The 19537-nt window shown below is 35.4% G+C and overlaps 1 protein-coding gene across 1 annotated transcript in view; it reads right to left on the reverse strand.

Moving 5' to 3' along the window:
- The window catches only part of LOC128217332 (neuroglian-like), a 35827-nt gene that overhangs the window by 4796 nt on the left and 11494 nt on the right, over positions 1–19537 (reverse strand). Inside the window, exons 9-23 of the mRNA XM_052924420.1 lie at positions 19393–19530; positions 18741–18914; positions 17713–17894; positions 12482–12578; positions 11593–11880; positions 10283–10653; positions 8608–8842; positions 8216–8355; positions 7738–7966; positions 7468–7596; positions 7168–7350; positions 5484–5603; positions 4823–4981; positions 3488–3649; positions 739–793 (exon numbers count right to left, since the gene is read on the reverse strand). Coding sequence (XP_052780380.1) covers positions 739–793; positions 3488–3649; positions 4823–4981; positions 5484–5603; positions 7168–7350; positions 7468–7596; positions 7738–7966; positions 8216–8355; positions 8608–8842; positions 10283–10653; positions 11593–11880; positions 12482–12578; positions 17713–17894; positions 18741–18914; positions 19393–19530 — 2662 coding nt within the window. The remainder of the gene's footprint in view (positions 1–738; positions 794–3487; positions 3650–4822; positions 4982–5483; positions 5604–7167; positions 7351–7467; positions 7597–7737; positions 7967–8215; positions 8356–8607; positions 8843–10282; positions 10654–11592; positions 11881–12481; positions 12579–17712; positions 17895–18740; positions 18915–19392; positions 19531–19537) is intronic.

The following is a 19537-nucleotide window of genomic DNA, read 5'->3' on the forward strand; positions in this document are numbered from 1 at the left end:
TCTACAGCATCCAAGTCAAATCAGATATTGTTGAATTGGTAGGTGAATTTCACAAAGATAATCTACAGCATCCAAGTCAAATCAGATATTGTTGAATTGGTAGGTGAATTTCACAAAGATAATCTACAGCATCCAAGTCATATCATATATTGCTGAATTGGTAGGTGAATTTCACAAAGATAATCTACAGCATCCAAGTCAAATCAGATATTGTTGAATTGGTAGGTGAATTTCACAAAGATAATCTACAGCATCCAAGTCATATCAGATATTGCTGAATTGGTAGGTGAATTTCACAAAGATAATCTACAGCATCCAAGTCAAATCAGATATTGTTGAATTGGTAGGTGAATTTCACAAAGATAATCTACAGCATCCAAGTCAAATAAGATATTGTTGAATTGGTAGTTGAATTTCACAAAGATAATCTACAGCATCCAAGTCATATCATATATTGTTGAATTGGTAGGTGAATTTCACAAAAATAATCTCCAGCATCCAAGTCATATCATATATTGCTGAATTGGTAGGTGAATTTCACAAAAATAATCTCCAGCATCCAAGTCATATCATATATTGCTGAATTGGTAGGTGAATTTCACAAAAATAATCTCCAGCATCCAAGTCATATCATATATTGTTAAATTGGTAGGTGACTATCACATGGACACTCTACAGCATTGAAGTAATATCAGATATTGTTGAATTAGTAGGTGACTTTCATATCAACAATCTTACCTATCATAATCCTCATCGCTATCAGGGTACATTTTTTCATGCTCAGACTTCTTGGCTAGAAATAGAAATTGAAAATGTATATAATACAAGATAGACAAAATAAGCTTATAAACACATTGCAATAAGTTTATAAACACAACGCTGAATAAGAAAAAAATGTTTTACATAATAGTAGTTCAGTTATATTATTGCCAACAGTAAATGAACAATAAGAAAAATCATATTTTTTTATTCTATTTACTATTTATTACCAGATACCGTAAAATGCATAACTTTGAGCTTGGAAAAGAAATGTAAGAACACTGGAGATTGCTTCTATCATGGTTATTTAGAAAAGGTCAGTGGTACAGCAGCTCTTTAAGTGCATATGCATGGAAATAAGCCTCATATGTAAGGAAAGTGGTGTCATATGAAAGGATAATGGTCTCATATGTATAGATAGTGGTGTCATATGTATGGAAAGTGGTCTCATATGTATATATAGTGATCTCATATGTATGGAAAGTGGTCTCATATGTATAAATAGTGGTCTCATATGTATAGATAGTGGTCTCATATGTATGGAAAGTGGTCTCATATGCAATGATAGTGGTCTCATATGTATGGATAGTGGTATCATATGCATTGATAGTGGTCTCATATGTATGGATAGTGGTCTCATATGCATTGATAGTGGTCTCATATGTATGGAAAGTGGTCTCATATGCATTGATAGTGGTCTCATATGTATGGAAAGTGGTCTCATATGTATGGCTAGTGGTCTCATATGTATAGAAAGTGGTCTCATATGAATAGATAGTGATCTCATATGCATTGATAGTGGTCTCATATGTATGGAAAGTGGTCTCATATGCACTGATAGTGGTCTCATATGTATGGCTAGTGGTCTCATATGTATGGAAAGTGGTCTCATATGCATTGATAGTGGTCTCATATGTATAGAAAGTGGTCTCATATGTATGGAAAGTGGTCTCATATGTATGGCTAGTGGTCTCATATGTATAGATAGTGATCTCATATGCATTGATAGTGGTCTCATATGTATAGAAAGTGGTCTCATATGTATGGAAAGTGGTCTCATTTGCATTGATAGTGGTCTCAAATGTATGGAAAGTGGTCTCATATGCATTGATAGTGGTCTCATATGCATTGTTAGTGGTCTCATATGTATGGAAAGTGGTCTCATATGCATTGTTAGTGGTCTCATATGTATGGAAAGTGGTCTCATATGTATAGATAGTGATCTCATATGCATTGATAGTGGTCTCATATGTATAGATAGTGATCTCATATGTATGGAAAGTGGTCTCATATGCATTGATAGTGGTCTCATATGCATTGTTAGTGGTCTCATATGTATGGAAAGTGGTCTCATATGCATTGTTAGTGGTCTCATATGTATGGAAAGTGGTCTCATATGTATAGATAGTGATCTCATATGCATTGATAGTGGTCTCATATGTATAGAAAGTGGTCTCATATGTATGGAAAGTGGTCTCATATGTATGGCTAGTGGTCTCATATGTATGGCTAGTGGTCTCATATGTATAGAAAGTGGTCTCATATGTATAGATAGTGATCTCATATGCATTGATAGTGGTCTCATATGTATGGAAAGTGGTCTCATATGCATTGATAGTGGTCTCATATGTATGGCTAGTGGTCTCATATGTATGGAAAGTGGTCTCATATGCATTGATAGTGGTCTCATATGTATGGAAAGTTGTCTTGTATGCATTGATAGTGGTCTCATATGTATGGAAAGTGGTCTCATATGCATTGATAGTGGTCTCATATAAATGGAAAGTGGTCTCATATGCATTGATAGTGGTCTCATATGCATTGTTAGTGGTCTCATATGTATGGAAAGTGGTCTCATATGCATTGATAGTGGTCTCATATGTATGGAAAGTGGTCTCATATACATTGATAGTGGTCTCATATGTATGGAAAGTGGTCTCATATGCATGGATAGTGGTCTCATATGCATTGTTAGTGGTCTCATATGTATGGAAAGTGGTCTCATATGCATTGATAGTGATCTCATATGTATGGAAAGTGGTCTCATATGTATAGACAGTGATCTCATATGCATTGATAGTGGTCTCATATGTATAGAAAGTGGTCTCATATGTATGGAAAGTGGTCTCATATGCATGGATAGTGGTCTCATATGCATTGTTAGTGGTCTCATATGTATGGAAAGTGGTCTCATATGCATTGTTAGTGGTCTCATATGTATGGAAAGTGGTCTCATATGTATAGATAGTGATCTCATATGCATTGATAGTGGTCTCATATGTATAGAAAGTGGTCTCATATGTATGGAAAGTGGTCTCATATGTATGGCTAGTGGTCTCATATGTATAGATAGTGATCTCATATGCATTGATAGTGGTCTCATATGTATAGAAAGTGGTCTCATATGTATGGAAAGTGGTCTCATATGCATTGATAGTGGTCTCATATGCATTGTTAGTGGTCTCATATGTATGGAAAGTGGTCTCATATGCATTGTTAGTGGTCTCATATGTATGGAAAGTGGTCTCATATGTATAGATAGTGATCTCATATGCATTGATTGTGGTCTCATATGTATAGAAAGTGGTCTCATATGTATGGAAAGTGGTCTCATATGTATGGAAAGTGGTCTCATAATATGCATTGATAGTGGTCTCATATGTATGGAAAGTGGTCTCATATGCATTGATAGTGGTCTCATATGTATGGAAAGTGGTCTTCCTCTTACCTTTTGCATCCCTTGGAGTTTTGGGTTTCTCTTGCACCCGCGGGTCCTGTTTTCTCCAGCGATGCATAAGGTAGATCCACACAGCTGCTCCAATTAACAGCACTCCAGCCACCAGTATGCCAATAAACCAACCATAATTGGACCCAATGGCCCGGGCAGCAGCTGAAAGGGTAATATCACAATGAATGTACGGCTAGATATCTTTAGATATTTTTTCATCTTATATATTAACAGTTTTATTATACTGTAATCAACACACTTTATTAAACCTGACTGTATAACTTTCCAACAATCTAAGTACACTTAATTGAACCTGACTCTGTAAATATCCTAAAGCTTAAAGCTGCACTCTCACAGATATCATTTTTACAACTTTTTTTTATTTTTTGTCTTGGAAAAAGCAATTTTTTGTGTAAATATCTGCAAACCAATGATATTAAATTGCTGACAAAAAATCAGATCGTAGATTTTCATATTTCCGTTCGATGGCTTAAACTGTTACTAACGGTTTAAGAAAAATGCATAAAACATCCATTTTTGAACTTAAATATAAAAATCTGCGAACTATTTTTTGTCAGCAGTCTTATATAACTGGTTTCCATGGATTTTCGCAAAAATTGGCTCGTTCCAAGACAAAAAAAAAAGTTGTCAAAATGTTCAATCTGTGAGAGTGCAGCTTTAAGTACCGTACCCTTAATTGAACCTGACTGTACAATTATACTAAAACCTAAGTACATGTAATTGAACCGGACTATTATTATCCTAGAACCGAAGTAAACTTAATTGAACCTGATTGTATAACTATCCAAGAACCGAAGAACACTTAATTGAACCTGATTGTATAACTATCCAAGAACCGAAGAACACTTAATTGAACCTGATTGTATAACTATCCAAGAACCGAAGAACACTTAATTGAACCTGATTGTATAACTATCCAAGAACCGAAGAACACTTAATTGAACCTGATTGTATAACTATCCAAGAACCGAAGAACACTTAATTGAACCTGATTGTATAACTATCCAAGAACAGAAGTACACTTAAGTGAACCTAACAGTACAACTATCCTAGAGCCTTGGGATATCCATTTTAAAATCATACAACTATGGAACAGAAATCGTAACAGAAAATGTCATAATAATTTCTGAAGTTATTTAGGTTCCAATACATAGTTGATGTTTTAATTTATTGAACAAAAACTTCATAAATCAGTATAAGAAAGTTGTAATGATAAAATGAAAACTACAGGGACATGCCTAGTAGCCCAAACATGGTTTTATGATTTAAAAGGCACAAAGCAAAGGCCCAGCAGACACTAATCTAAATCATTACCAAAGCCTACAGTTCCAACGTTCTGAACCTCGCTGCTGGCCCTGTACAAGCCATCATAAGCTGTGACCCTGACCTCGTAGTATGTGCCCCGTTCAAGTCCATTAATGGCCTTGTAGTTGTTGATGATCTCATCTGTAGACCTCTGCCAGTCAGAATGCCCTGAAAAAGCACAGGTAACTTCTGTAAAAGTTGTTAGAGTAGGGTAGGTCACCAAAAAAGACCAACAGGTAAATAAGGTTGGAGAAATAGGGTAAGTCAAATAAGTAAAAGTTGGTAGGTAAACATAGAGCTTAAAAATTGGTGATGAAATTTTAGAATTTTAGCTAATATTATAAATTTATGACTCTAACAACATGAAATAACATAAAATGTAGTTGTTATATAGATTGATATATGATTGATATATAGTCTGGATTAATTAGAGATCATCTAATCATCTGAGGACATGTTTTCTCGCAAAATGTTGCCACAAACGTGTAATACATGTAGCCAAATATCTTAGATATTTGGATTGAATAAACAGACATTACCAAACCAAAAGTAGTTTACTTAGCTTTATCCTAAAAAAATGACTTAAATATGTTCCAGAAAATAGGGCTTGTTAATATGCTGTCCTTAATAACTTTGTACTGGTTTTCATGACTACTATGACTTGTTTTACCTTCCTTCCTGTACTCCACGTAGTGCACAATGTGTTTGCCAAAGTAGGCATCTGGGACCCAGGTCACATTGAAACTGTTCTCATGTACATTGTAGATCTCAAACTTGGGCGTGCCAATAGCTGAAGCATGTAAAAAATATAATGATGTAGATAAAAAACTAAATGGTCAGTCGCAGGCTTTCACTTCCGCCTACCGTCAAGATGAAGGGTAATTGTAGTCAATATTTGATATGTATGACTATACTGATCATTTTGAAGACACTTAAAAAAAAGTTTGATAGATGGGGAAAAATTATTACTTAATATGCAGGGTTTCCAAAAAGATGTGTACCTGGTGCATCCAATAGGACATCTAATGTATTATACATTTTAATGTATATAAACAGAATAAAATGGTCATCTTGCCACCTGTTTTAAAGGACACCCCCCCCCCCTAACCTGGCATTTATATGATATATAAATGTCATAAAAATGTCTTATATCATAAATCATATTTCGTCAGCATGAAATAATGTCATTAAATATTTTTGATAAATAACTCATGTAATAACTTTTGCTCCGACGTCATAACTGAAAAGCGTCAAAAGTGAGTGTTGTTTACATGTTTATGTATTTAGCACTGTAAATAATCAAATAAGTATCTTTGATATGAATAGAAACTTTTGTTGTCATTCATTACAAAATTTATTGACTTACTTATTTTAGTTTTAAAAGTTCGCTAGGCATATTTTTTTATTTTTGAATATTTAATCAGTTTTTGTATTTGAATGATTATAAGTACTCCTGTAATATTTTATAGAGATATATTCTCAATATCAAAGAAACATCTAACTTAAACACGGCTGCGGACTCTTATCTTTGATATCAGGGAGCCATTCTGGCACACTGTAACAGCCTCAGTTGAAATTCATCACACATTTCCTGACTCTTGACATCTACTCCATTACAGTGTCTAATTTTAGAACGCTAGTTATCCAACACTTAACTCTCTACTTGTTTAACCAGTGACCAACAAAAATCTACTGAAAAGCTTGATATCATAAGAAATTTTGGTAAACCAATAAAAAAACTGAATGGTTTACATTTAAGTCAATTAATCATATTTGCAAAACATTTATTAAAAATGTTTTACTAATATGATTCAATGACTTAAAAGTAAAATAAGTTCATGCTTCTATGAGTAGGTAGGTTAATAATGGCTGTATACCCATGACACATGTCCACTTCTTTAGAATAACAATTTACTTCTCTGCTTGCAAGACAAAATTTATCATGATTTCAGATTATTAACTCATATGTAGACGTCATAAAATATATGCATACACTATAGATCATATCTAAAAGAAAAAAAAAATCTGGATCAAATTATCACCTTATCGAAACGTCTGTTTTTTTTACAAAAGATAAACATAAAGGACACTCAGTTGGGTTACACTTTCACACCAACCAGCCACCCATCTGGCAGACAAAACCTTGATTAAGAGGACAACTGTCATATGTTGCATTATTGTTGCTTCTCAGAGAATCCTGTTTAAAACAGGTAAGACAGTAGTATGGACCATACTTGTGACACGAAGTGAATATGTTAGATCTGATGATAATCCTGATAAAAAAAAACTTTATAGAACATCAATCATATTCAAACATTTACAAAGAATATTTGGCATGAATATGTTGAACTCACCAGCCTTTTCAGTTGTTGAAGCCTCAATAAATGATCCCTCTCCACGTCCAAACTGTGTGCGTGCATACACGTGTATCCGATACTTCATGTTGGGCAAGAGACCACTCAGCACCGCACTCACAGAATTGGGGTCATTTATCTGTTCACTGCGGTCATGTAGGGAGCCAAGGGCTAGGCCATCAACTAGAAGAAAGATAGACCATAGTGTTCATTATTGAAAAGAACCTTATTACGTCAATTTAATGTATGCTTTACTTGTAATTAATACATTGATTTTCTGATCCTTATGCCAAATCTAACCAGTCTGGTAGGCGATGTCATATCCCCTGATGATGCCATTTCTGTCTTCATTTAGGGGAGGCAACCACACCAGGGTGAAAGAGTTACTGCTCCGGATTCTCGCCTCCAGCATGTTCACTGGGCCAGGCACTGAAAAATCATACATACAAAGTAATTCCTAGATAAGACACTCATTTGACTTTGAAAACTTTTAGCACTTTATGTATTAGATAGTCAATAACCAAGGCCTAAATACGATAATGTCATATGCCGTAACAACACAACACAAACCTCCTTCATAAGTTGTAAAAGTTATCGGATCTGAAGGTCGGCCAACATAGAAGTTGTTGGTAACACAGATCTGGAGGCTGATGGCTGCATTCTGGGGCAAGTTACGCATAATGTAGCTGGACTTTATGGACTGACTACCCGCAGGGACTTCCTTGGGCAGGACCTCAACCCATGACACCTCTCTCTCCTGGAACGTGCTCATTTTCTCGTCTACTCGCCAAAACTGAACCTGGTTAGTGAGTAAAGTGAGATGGTAGCTGAGAGTTTCAAATCAGTTTGAAAGATTTTTCAGTTGGAAAAACCTTTTAAATAGGACTTTTGTGAATGTATGATCTTGAAATGACAATTGCTAAAAGTATTCCTTTATATGTATCAAAACATTCAAATTCTGCATATTCATTTAAATGAAAAAGTAACTTTAATAAAATGACCATTAAAGCCACCAAAAGGCAATGAGCAGTTATCTCAATCCCCTTACCTTGAAAGCCCTGAACTCTCCATGTATCTGTGCGATGGCTCCAGATTCCTCAAGCCAGATTTTGTCCCAGGTCCAGGTCAGCTTGACTGTCGATGCAGAGATATCGGACACCTCCACATTCTTCACTATCGCTCCAGGTACTTAACAACATAGATGCAGTGTTAAGGTAAGGTATCACTAAATGTCTCAACACTACCATGTAAATAAGTACATTGTAATATATAGATATACTCTTAACAATGATATTGCAAAACCTAACTTCATTTACATTCCAAGTTTACTTTTGGTTTAAAAAGTTAAAATTTTCAAGAAGTACCTATAATAATTTCAACAATGCAGCTAGTAGATGGATCAAGTGCCCATAGATCCAAACATAAAGTGGCAAAACTTACCATCTTCATAAGAATACAGAGTCTTTTCCTGTGCCTCTGTGGTGGAATCTCCAATGCTGTTTTTAGCCTGGACCCTTACTGCATACGGGAAGTAAGGGTCTGTTGCCATGTGTTCCAGTGTGTTGTTCATCCAGTTATCCACATTATAGGTGGTTCCCTGCGCAATGCTGCCACGTTGTCGTACGGTCACCTGGTACTTGAAGCCGGGGCCATTGTGTTCTAGAAGGTTCATTGGCTAGGGGAATAGAAATTGCATGAAATCTCTAGTTTATCAATTATACCTGCAATGTGAATTTTTTTTCCTCATGAAGTGTAACTTCACTGTATTGAATAATTCAACAAGACATAAAATTGTTCTACAAATAAACTCTGCAATATTTTACACACAAAAAAAATATACTGATATGACAATTCTTATTACGTCTTCTTATTTACAAGAACTTCATTTCAAACCATATTTATAACCCATACCCTCAAAAAATGTTTAAAAATCTTAATGTTACATATTTTTTATCTTAAACCAACAGGAATGTCATTGGTGCAAATGATGGTTAAACAATGAATAACACTTTTATTAGAGTACCATCCTTTAAAACCCACTTTACAAGACATATACAATCTTCAGAAATTATAACTAGAACTCCGCGAGTCAGATGTGTAGCCTGACAAATTATTTACTGTCGACATTATAGCTGTTAGACTGGCATTTTATTCATTTACAGACAATGATGTTGCCATTTAACTTTCAAGTGTAGGTGGCATTTGATAGTTTACGAGATATGCCACGGACAAAACCTAAGCAAGAAAATTAACAAAGGGCAATAACTCTAAAAATATGGCAGCAAGAGTAATGGTTCTTGTGCGCTGCACTTGCCCTCAATGAGATCTATCTAGCTATGAAGTTTCAAGTTGATACCTCTTATATTCTTTAAGGTATGCCCCGGACAAAACTTTAAGCATGAAAATTAACAAAGGGCAATAACTCTAAACATATAGATGCAAGAGTTACGGTTTTTGTGCACTGCACTTTCCCTCAATCAGATATACCTACGGAATAAGTTTCAGGTTGATACCTCCTATAGTTTACGAGATATGCCACGGACAAAACCTAAGCAAGAAAATTAACAAAGGGCAATAACTCTAAAAATATGGCAGCAAGAGTAACGGTTCTTGTGCACTTGCCCTCAATTAGATCTATCTAGCTATGAAGTTTCAAGTTGATACCTCTTATATTCTTCAAGATATGCCCCGGACAAAACTTTAAGCATGAAAATTAACAAAGGGCAATAACTTTAAAACTAAAAAAGCAAGAGTTACTGTTATTGTGCACTGCACTGGCCCTACATGAGATCTATCTACATATGAAGTTTCAAGTTGATAACTCTTATATTCTACAAGATATGTCGCGGACAAAACTTTAAGCATGAAAAATAACAAAGGACAATAACTCTAAAAATATGGAAGCAAGAGTAACAGTTCTTGTGCACTACACTTGCCCTCAATTAGATCTATCTACATATGAAATTTCACGTTGATTCCACTAATAGTTTAGGAGATATACCCTAGACAAGCGAAAATGGGACCCGGACGCCGCCGACGCCGCCACCGACAAAAGTAACCCCTATATGTTGTCTTTTCGGGCGACACAAATACACTATTATGTCCAACAGCTTACAATCCATTCAATCTTTAGGAATCCCTTCCTGTCTCCTATGGACCTGACATTCTGTGGGTTCTTGTTTGGAGCCTCTGGGTTGGTTTTACACACAGTGGGGGTGTGGTAGCTGGGAGTACTGGCACCAATTTTGTTGGTTGCGATCACCCGGAATGTGTAGTTGGCATAGGGACTGAGTGAGATGGTGGCTGTGTTTTGTGTGTAGTCCACTGTTTCCACAGAGACCCACTGGTCCGGGTTGAAGGTTGTGTTGTACTGGACAATAAAGTGGATGACTGGGGCATTGTTCTCGATACCCTTCACCCACTTGATGTCCGCCTTCTTCTCTCGACAACGGTCAATCTCCACACTGGATGGAGGGTCAGGTCGATCTGAAATTGCAAAAAATGCTTCATTATGAAATGGTCAAAACTTCTAAATTAGTTGAGGAAAATATAAAGACCTTTTACATTGTAAAACCATCTGTTAATATAAGCAATCAGTCCGTAACAGGAAATATAGAGCAGTGGTCACATCAAAATCGTAAGGGCCTCTTAAACAATAAATACAATTAAACTGTTCAGTGCAGCATTTCGACTATTCAACTGATGAAATCTTAAAACAAAAACATTGATGTGATTGCACATTTCTATACTGAAATTTTAATGTGACAGGAAATTATACAAAATTCAAAGGACTCTTACAGTCATGTACAAAGTAAGTGCATGCAATGTGCAAACTAATTTTACTGTCCACAATCAATTAAAAGAATTTGATTGATCAAAGACTCCTTGATTGAATTTTAAAATTTTCAATACATAACTTTTTAATTTTTTCTTAAATATAAAAATGTAGGCAGAAAACTGCGGGAATAGGACAACAGATGTTCTTAAAATACAAGTGGTCTTACACACTACTTTGGGCCATACTGCATTTAAAAGTCTGGCAAATCAGCCCCTTAATGCAGACAGACCTTGGCTAACACCTCGATCCATATAATACCTTTAATGCCTTCAGTAGTGTGTAATATTAATGCATTAAATGATGACCAGCATAAACATATGACCGTCAATAGCGTATAATATTAATGATTGAATCACTGACCATCATAAACATAATATGACTTTCAGTAATGTGTAATATTAATGCATGAATCTATGACCATCATAAACATTTGGATCAAGTATATCTCCTTTTCTCTTTTCCAATGAAGATACAACTTAATACAGCACAAGAATCCTCCTTGTTAAAAAAGTGCAAGTAAATTAAATTCAGGTACTGTAACTAATGATATTAGATATTTGAACATTTAGTTTATATCTGTTAATTACCTTTAACAGTCAAGAAAGCAAATGCCCTGTCCTCATCAAGGCCATTGGTAATGACACAAGTGTAAACCCCAGAATCTCTCACAATGGCGCCAGCGATGGTCAGTGAGTTGTCCTGGAAGTTCTGGGTCATCCTGTGCTCATTGGTGGACATTTGTTTCCCATCTTTCTCCCAGTACACTAACATATTTCCTGCCTCATCAAAGTCAGTGGAGCCAGAACATGTGAACTTGGCATCCCGGCCAGCTCCTACTTCCAGATCCATTGGATATTGCTCAATACGAGTCTTTCCTACAGAATAAATATGCAGCCTTATTTGAAATGAACTCATTACTAAGAGCACTGGATGTGGGCCAAATGGCCCAATGTTTGTCTCAATCCTATAAATATTAAAGACAAAGTTATGGACCTTGATTCAGCAGTGTTTTATCTCTGGCAAAATGTGAACCAAATTTTATAAAATTATTTTCAAGGTAAAGGTTTGCCCACAACCCTGACACCTAAGGCAAAACCAAGGCTGTCACAATACCATAACTTTTGTTTTCAAACAAGTTACTAATAAAGAAGAATCTCACTCAAACTCTTTCACAGCCATACTTCAGGATTCAAAAATAAAATATAGCAACACACAAATCAATGTATTGAATATTTACTTGATGGTATCTTTTAGGATTAAACTTCTCTTCCTCTTTGGTTTTTATATACTTAAGTTTTCAAACAAATATTTGAAATTAGACATTTATGGAAAGGCAAACCTAAATTCCTTTCGGCTAAAAATCATTTGAAAGCTCTCAAATTTAGATTTGGAGACAGCCACAAAAACATTATACCAGCTCAGTCTGGTAAATATTTAAAGCACTGTAATACATAACAGAGCACTTAAATTTCTTACTTCGTATCTGCATTTTGCAGATAGAGGAGGTTACGTCCTTGGCAAACTTGTTACTCGCCTGGCATCTGTAGTCCCCCGCATCCGCCATCACAACATTCTAAAACATTCAATTAACTACCAATTTGCATTTGGTACCATTCCTTTCAAGAATTGATGATCAGATTTATTTTCCTCCTTTTTGAAAACCAAGAAACAAAAGAAAGAGTATTTCTAGCATATTAGCATGGAATTATAGTTTAGTCGAAATACTACACATAGACCAACTTAAAATGGTTTCTGTTTTTAATCTATTGCATAATACCAGGATCTTGTACAATGCACATAGACAAATAATACAGTTTGCAGAACTTTTCATCCTCTTTAGCAGATGCCAAAATTCAGCTATTTCCCAATAGAGGTGCAACGATTTGCTCCGATGCATTGAAAAAAACGGTTTTAAACTCACCAATTCGATTCAAAAGGGAAACCCCAAAATTTGATTGGATCCGAATATACATGCTACAAAATGACCCGTTGTATTCACATTCTAAACATGTCGACTTTTGTTACACAGCATGTGATTGGTTAATAGTAAATCTGGCATCCAATCAATACTAGAGTGTTATTCTTACTAGCCTAGTAACATGGCGTCTCCCTCATTGAAAGATACTCCTAACAAGAGGCCCAAAAGGGCCTATGCTCTACTGGCATGGCATTTGTGGTCATATCAATCTACAGCATGTATGTATGGGTAAAAGGCAACAGACATATAGTTTATGTTTTGTGTTTGGGTTACCTGAAAACGTAGCACGTTCAACATCTGAGCCCAGAAAGTATTGTAAGCAGATTAGTTGCATGAACTATTTTAATATGTGCCAAGTAAAAGTCATCTGACAAAAAAAAAAAATGCTTTCAAAACTGTACTCATAGTAAAAATTTCTGTAGTTTTAAAAGTTAAAAAAGTTGGTCAAAAGGTCAAAGTCAAGGGCATCCTAGGACAACATTGATCAATTTGAACAAACATTCACAATCAATTGTGCTGAGATGGATGCACGAACAAACAAAAAGATTTTCAAACCTTTCCAGATTTATGTTTACCAAACCTGTGAACCCTGGGTGTGGCCAGTAATGACACCAGGTGCATAACTTAAACATTCACAACCAATTTTGTTAAGATGAATGCGCAAACTACAGAACTTAAAGCTAAAAAATGGCCTTTGGGCTTTCAACAAGAACAAGGCAGAGTAATTCACAAAATCAACTGCAGAAGCAAAAAGCAAATTGTCTCTCAAAATCCTAGACTTGCAAATTGCAAAAATGGGCGGATCTGGCTGGTTTTCGAAAGGAACCGAGCTCTAATGGATATCTAGATACTGTACAAGTTTCATTGAGATACAATCAAAACTGAAGACTGTATCATGTTCACAACCAATTGTTTACAGACACACGAACGCACGACCGCACGGACGCACGGATGCACATACTACGTACACATTACATCGCATAAGCTCTTCTGGCCTCTGGCCAGTAGAGCTAAAAAACTAAAAATCAAGAGAGTGGGCACATTTCGAGTTCAGCGAGGGATTGATACAAAAAGCAACTTGTAAAATTTATCTTGATGACTTTAATTATCCAAGTTAGATAACTGGCAACTCGACTTATCTCATGCAGCATTTGAAAAGGAAACACTACCTCTGTGTGTCCAAAAGTCTGTCAAATTCGACATGTACAGAAATACACCACACATTTATAACAGAAACCATCTGTTAATAACATTTAAATGAACAAGAGCTGTCACAGAGACAGTGCGCTCAACTATTCCGCCGCTTTTCGGTGTATGGATTGAAAAGTTTTGGCTAAACATGCATGGATCACTGTTGGATTAGATTTCAATGCAATACACGATGTGCTAAGATATTTACATAAATTGAATTGGGAAATATTCCAGGTGGTACGCAAATCTTAACGTAAATTTTAAGTTGAAAAAGGGGCATAATTTTGTCAAATTGCTTGATACAGTTACCTCCTCATGTGTACAAGTTGGGGGCATGATGGTGAACAAGCGGGCAAAGTTTCAAAGCCAGATGTCAATGGAATTTGAAAATATTAGAGGTGGTACGCAAACTTTAACGTAAATTAAAAGTCGAAAAAGGGGCATTATTTTGTCAAAATGCTTGAGTTACCTCCTCCTGTGTACGGGTTGGGGGCATGATGGTGAACAAGTGTGCAAAGTTTCAAAGCCATATGTCAATGGACTTTGAAAATATTTGAGGTGTTACGCAAACTTTAACGTAAATTCTAAGAAGAAAAAGAGGCATAATTTTGTCAAAATGCTTGATAGAGTTACCTCCTCCTATATACAGGTTGGGTGCATGATGGTGAACAAGTGTGCAAAGTTTCAAAGCCATATGTGAATGGACTTTGAAACTATTTGAGGTGGTACGCAAACTTAAACGTAAATTCTAAGTAGAAAAAGGGGCATAATTTTGTCAAAATGCTTGATAGAGTTACCTCATCCTGTGTACAGGTTGGGGACATGATGGTGAACAAGATTGTGTGCAAAGTTTCAAAGCCATATGTCAATGGACTTTGAAAATATTTGAGGTGGTACAAAAACTCTTACAAAAACTTAAACATAAGTGGTTACGCCGACGCCGACGCCAACGCTCGGGTGACTAGGATAGCTCTCCTTATTCTTCGAATAGTCCAGCTAATAACAAAACCGTGTCATGTTTTGTTATTTATTTAAATTTTATCAACAAATTGTTTCTGTTGTTAGTGGGTGTTGTTGTTTTTTATTATTCAACTTTGTAAACAGAAAGTTGTTAATTAAAATTTGTTCTTAATGAAACATTGTCCTTGTTTTTTATAATTGCAATGATTAAACAATGTTTAAATATGCAACTTAATATTAAATAGCAGCAATAAGTAAAACATGAAATTAATCAAATCGACATGTTTGATATTGGAATCGAATCAAGCTTTAAGTGAATTGTTGCAGCTCTATTTCCCAATTGAAAAAAGGATAATTTTTCTCAATTTATAGACACTTATTTCCAAAAAAATAATTAATAAAAAAATATAAAAATTAAATCATGGAATCATTGTATGTTCTGATGTCATAATATTTTTGTTTGGTTTTATTTGTATGTCCATCTTTCATTAATTTTAAAAATGAGCTTGAAGTGTTGAAGCGAAACACTGTTAAATTTACCCAATTTGTGGTGTTTATCGTTGAAATTTCCCAGAATGAACATGCCAGGCCTCTTTCCAACTTTCACTGAAAAGTCCTGGCCCCAATATCACGAAAATACTTAAGTCATATCTCAATCTCAGTATCAACTCATTTTTCCACATAACAGTATGACATTATTAAACAAGAGCTGTAACAGAGACAGCGCGCTGGACTATTCCGCCGCTTTTCAGTGTAAGGATTGAAAAGTTTTGGCGAAACATGCATGGATCACTGTTAGCTTAGATTTCAATGCAATACATGATGTGCTGAGATATCAACATAAATGTGGTAACATGGAACATTTTAATCAGATTTTTTTAGTCTAATAATAAAGGGTCATTATTTGCAAAATACAGTTATCTAACTTGGTTATTCAATTACGTTGGGTGGTTGAATACCATTGTATAAAGTCTCAGTGCAATACATCAAATAGTTGCTGAGATATTATCGTATGTATGCTAACATGCAAGACCTTAACCAGAATTTCTAAGTTGCATAATAAAGGGGCGAAAATTATATAATATGAAAAATAGAGTTATCTTACTTGATTAAAGAAGATGGTTTAATGGTTGGGAGCATGTGTGTAAAGTTTCAATGCAATACATGATGTATTCGCTGAGGTATTGACTTAAAAGTGGTAACAAGCAAAACTTTAACCAGAATTTCTATGTCTAAAAAAGGGGCCATTATTTGAATTTAATGCAAACTAGAGTTATCTAACTTGGTGAATTAAGTAGGTTGGATGGTTGAGTGCCACTGTATAAAGTCTCAATGCAATACCTCAAGTAGTTGCTGAGATATTAACCTATGTGTGCTTGCATGCAAAACCTTAACCAGAATTTCTAAGTTGAATAATAAAGGGCAATTATTTGCAATTAATGCAAACAAGAGTTATCTAACTTGGTTAATTAGGTAGGTTGGATAGTTGAGTACCATTGTATGAAGTCTCAATGCAATACCTCTGAGATATTAACCTATGTGTGCTTGCACGCAAAACCTTAACCAGAATTTCTAAGTCGAATAATAAAGGCCTATTATTTGCATTAAATGCAAATTAGAGTAATCTAACTTGGTAAATTAAGTAGGTTGGATGGTTGAGTGCCACTGTATAAAGTCTCAATGCAATACCTTATGTATTTGCTGAGATATTAACCTATGAGTGCTTGCACGCAAAACCTTAACCAGAATTTCTAAGTTGAATAATAAAGGCATATTATTTGCATTAAATGCAAATTAGAGTTATCTAACTTGGTAAATTAAGTAGGTTGGATAGTTGAGTACCACTGAATAAAGTCTCAATACAATACCTCAAGTAGTTGCTGAGATATTAACCTAAGTGTGCTTTCATGCAAAACCTTAACCAAGGTGTGACGCCGACGCAGATGCTTGGGTGAGTAATATAGCTCTCCATATTCTTCTAATAGTCGAGCTAAAAATACTATTTTCAAAAGCACATTCTTACATGCAGTATGTTAACATTACTGTTCAATATTCTAAAAAAAAAATTCTACAGCACAAAATGTACTTGAGTAAAACTCAAAAATACTAAATTTGACTCTGATAGGTACAATTTTTGCTCTCAATTTTTTTTTTCTATAAAATATTGACCAAATATTTTAATGAACATAATGAATGAGAGAATGCGATTTTAAAAAGAGTAAAACATTTATACATTTGAATCATATGATGCTGAAATTTGATTAAAAGAGTTGAGTCTGGGATCGAGATTTGACTCGAGTTGAAGATAGCCAACTTCTAGCTTATATCAATATTCCTCTCCATTCATTGATATGAAGCTTAAAAGATTAGTTACACCCTTAATAATTACCTCCTTTATTTAACAAAATAATATATCAAATCCAAGTCAACATACATTTGTTTGTCCAAGTTATCATGTGACTAGTACATGATCTCTCCATCAGAGTAACAGTAATGATTACCTAAATCAGGGTGGTTTACCAACATTTCACTTGATCACCTTTATCTCTTATTTTTTAGTATCATAACATAAATATACCTGTATATGTAGATTACCAGTGGGCAAGATCTTAAACCTCCCGCCTGTGATGAGGTTTTGGTCGCGGTACCAGGTAATGATGGGGTCTGGCTTGCCTGTCACCACACACGTGATAGTCACTGATTGAGCCTCGGCCACTTTGAGGGTAGGCGGTGGGGGTACCATGATGGTTGGGGCCTCCTCTGGAAGAGATACAGAAGCAATATTTATAGCTTACTCATATATTCTTTTTTGTTCGTCATTACCATGGAAGATCTGTTGATAATTATCAACGGGTTAACAGCATTTTTCATAAGGATGACCACTTAAGGACAAAAGGATGGCATTTTAGGACTGTCTGAAATGTAAAACTTTAACAAACTTAAATTAGATACTAAGAGGGTTCTCTTATAATGCTGATCACAATTATTCCAGTAGGATTATTCAACTAACTTGCACAGGCTTGGTAATTGTTTAAGGATTACATAGATACAACAGTTTTGTAAAAATATTTAACATTTATTGAAATATTGAAAAACTGCTCTTCAGAGTACTGTCTCACATTGTCAAAAAAATCTAGAATATAGCTATGGTATAAGGCACAAATTAACCTTACAATTGTAACATGTGGCGGATAAGTGGTTTGGCTGTCAATCCAGGGGTTGCATGTTCCATTCCCCGCCACACAACTAAACAATACTACTCGTCTTCCGGGAGGGACGTTCTATGTGGGAACCATGTGATAGCGCTATACACTGGTGCACGTTATAGAACCAGGGAAGCTCCAACCAGGGTTACAATCTGTCTGTAAACTAGGCTCCAAAAACCTAATATGACTTAACAACCTTATTGGAGCACTTTCAGATAGGGCCTTGCCCGAGTGTGAGTATAAAAAAACTTACACACCCACCAATTGGACATTAAGAGTCCTTCAAATTTTGCATGTAAGTCTCTTGAAAAACTGATCAAATTGGAGGCCTTTGAAACCTTACCCATAAATGATGTAGAGCCTTAAATGATATACATTAATTTGTAAACATCGTATGTACCTAATACATTAAGGTAGACATCTGCCCAGACATATCCATGTTTGTTGCTGCAATTACACTGAATGTTCATGTGGTCTTCTAGGGTCAGCCCCGTCAAAGTGATGTTGTTACGTGACTTGTGGAAGCGGGGGTTCCGGTAGATACGGGGATCTCTCACTGATTCCTGCCCATCAGCTGGATAATGTAAATTAAACTCTGAAATGTGCATACTTAAACACCTATGAAAGTAAGTGCCTAGAACTGTCAGTCATCTTCCTCAAGAATTTAAACTGCAAATATGGCAAGTATATGCTGTCAGAATGTGTTGGTAATAATGTATTTTTGCGAAAATGTATGGAAACCAGTGCTATAAGACTGCTGACAAAAAATAGATTGCAGATTTTAATATTTAAGATCAAAAATTGATGTTGTATGCATTTTTATTAAACCGTTAGTAACGGTTTTAGCCATAAAACATTAATTTCGAACGGAAATATGAAAATCTGCGATCTGATCTTTTGTCAGCAATCTTTTATCATTGGTTTGCAGATATTACCGCAAAAATTTGCTCTTTGCAAGACAAAAAATAAAAAAGTTGTAAAAACGGTATATCTGTGAGAGTGCAGCTTTAAATGTACCAGTCATATTTTGATAGAGATATATAGTAACTTACTGGTGGAGTCAAGCGGAACACCATTAATGTACCAGTCATAGTTTGGCTCAGGTTCGGCCTTTGCCCTGCAGATGAATGTCACTTTCTCATTTGTGCTCATTTCCTGGTTAAATGGCTCATCTACCCATTCTGGGGCAGCTAAAGT

Source organism: Mya arenaria, chromosome 14 (assembly GCF_026914265.1).
Source record: "Mya arenaria isolate MELC-2E11 chromosome 14, ASM2691426v1".
Taxonomy (NCBI): Eukaryota; Metazoa; Mollusca; class Bivalvia; order Myida; family Myidae; genus Mya; species Mya arenaria.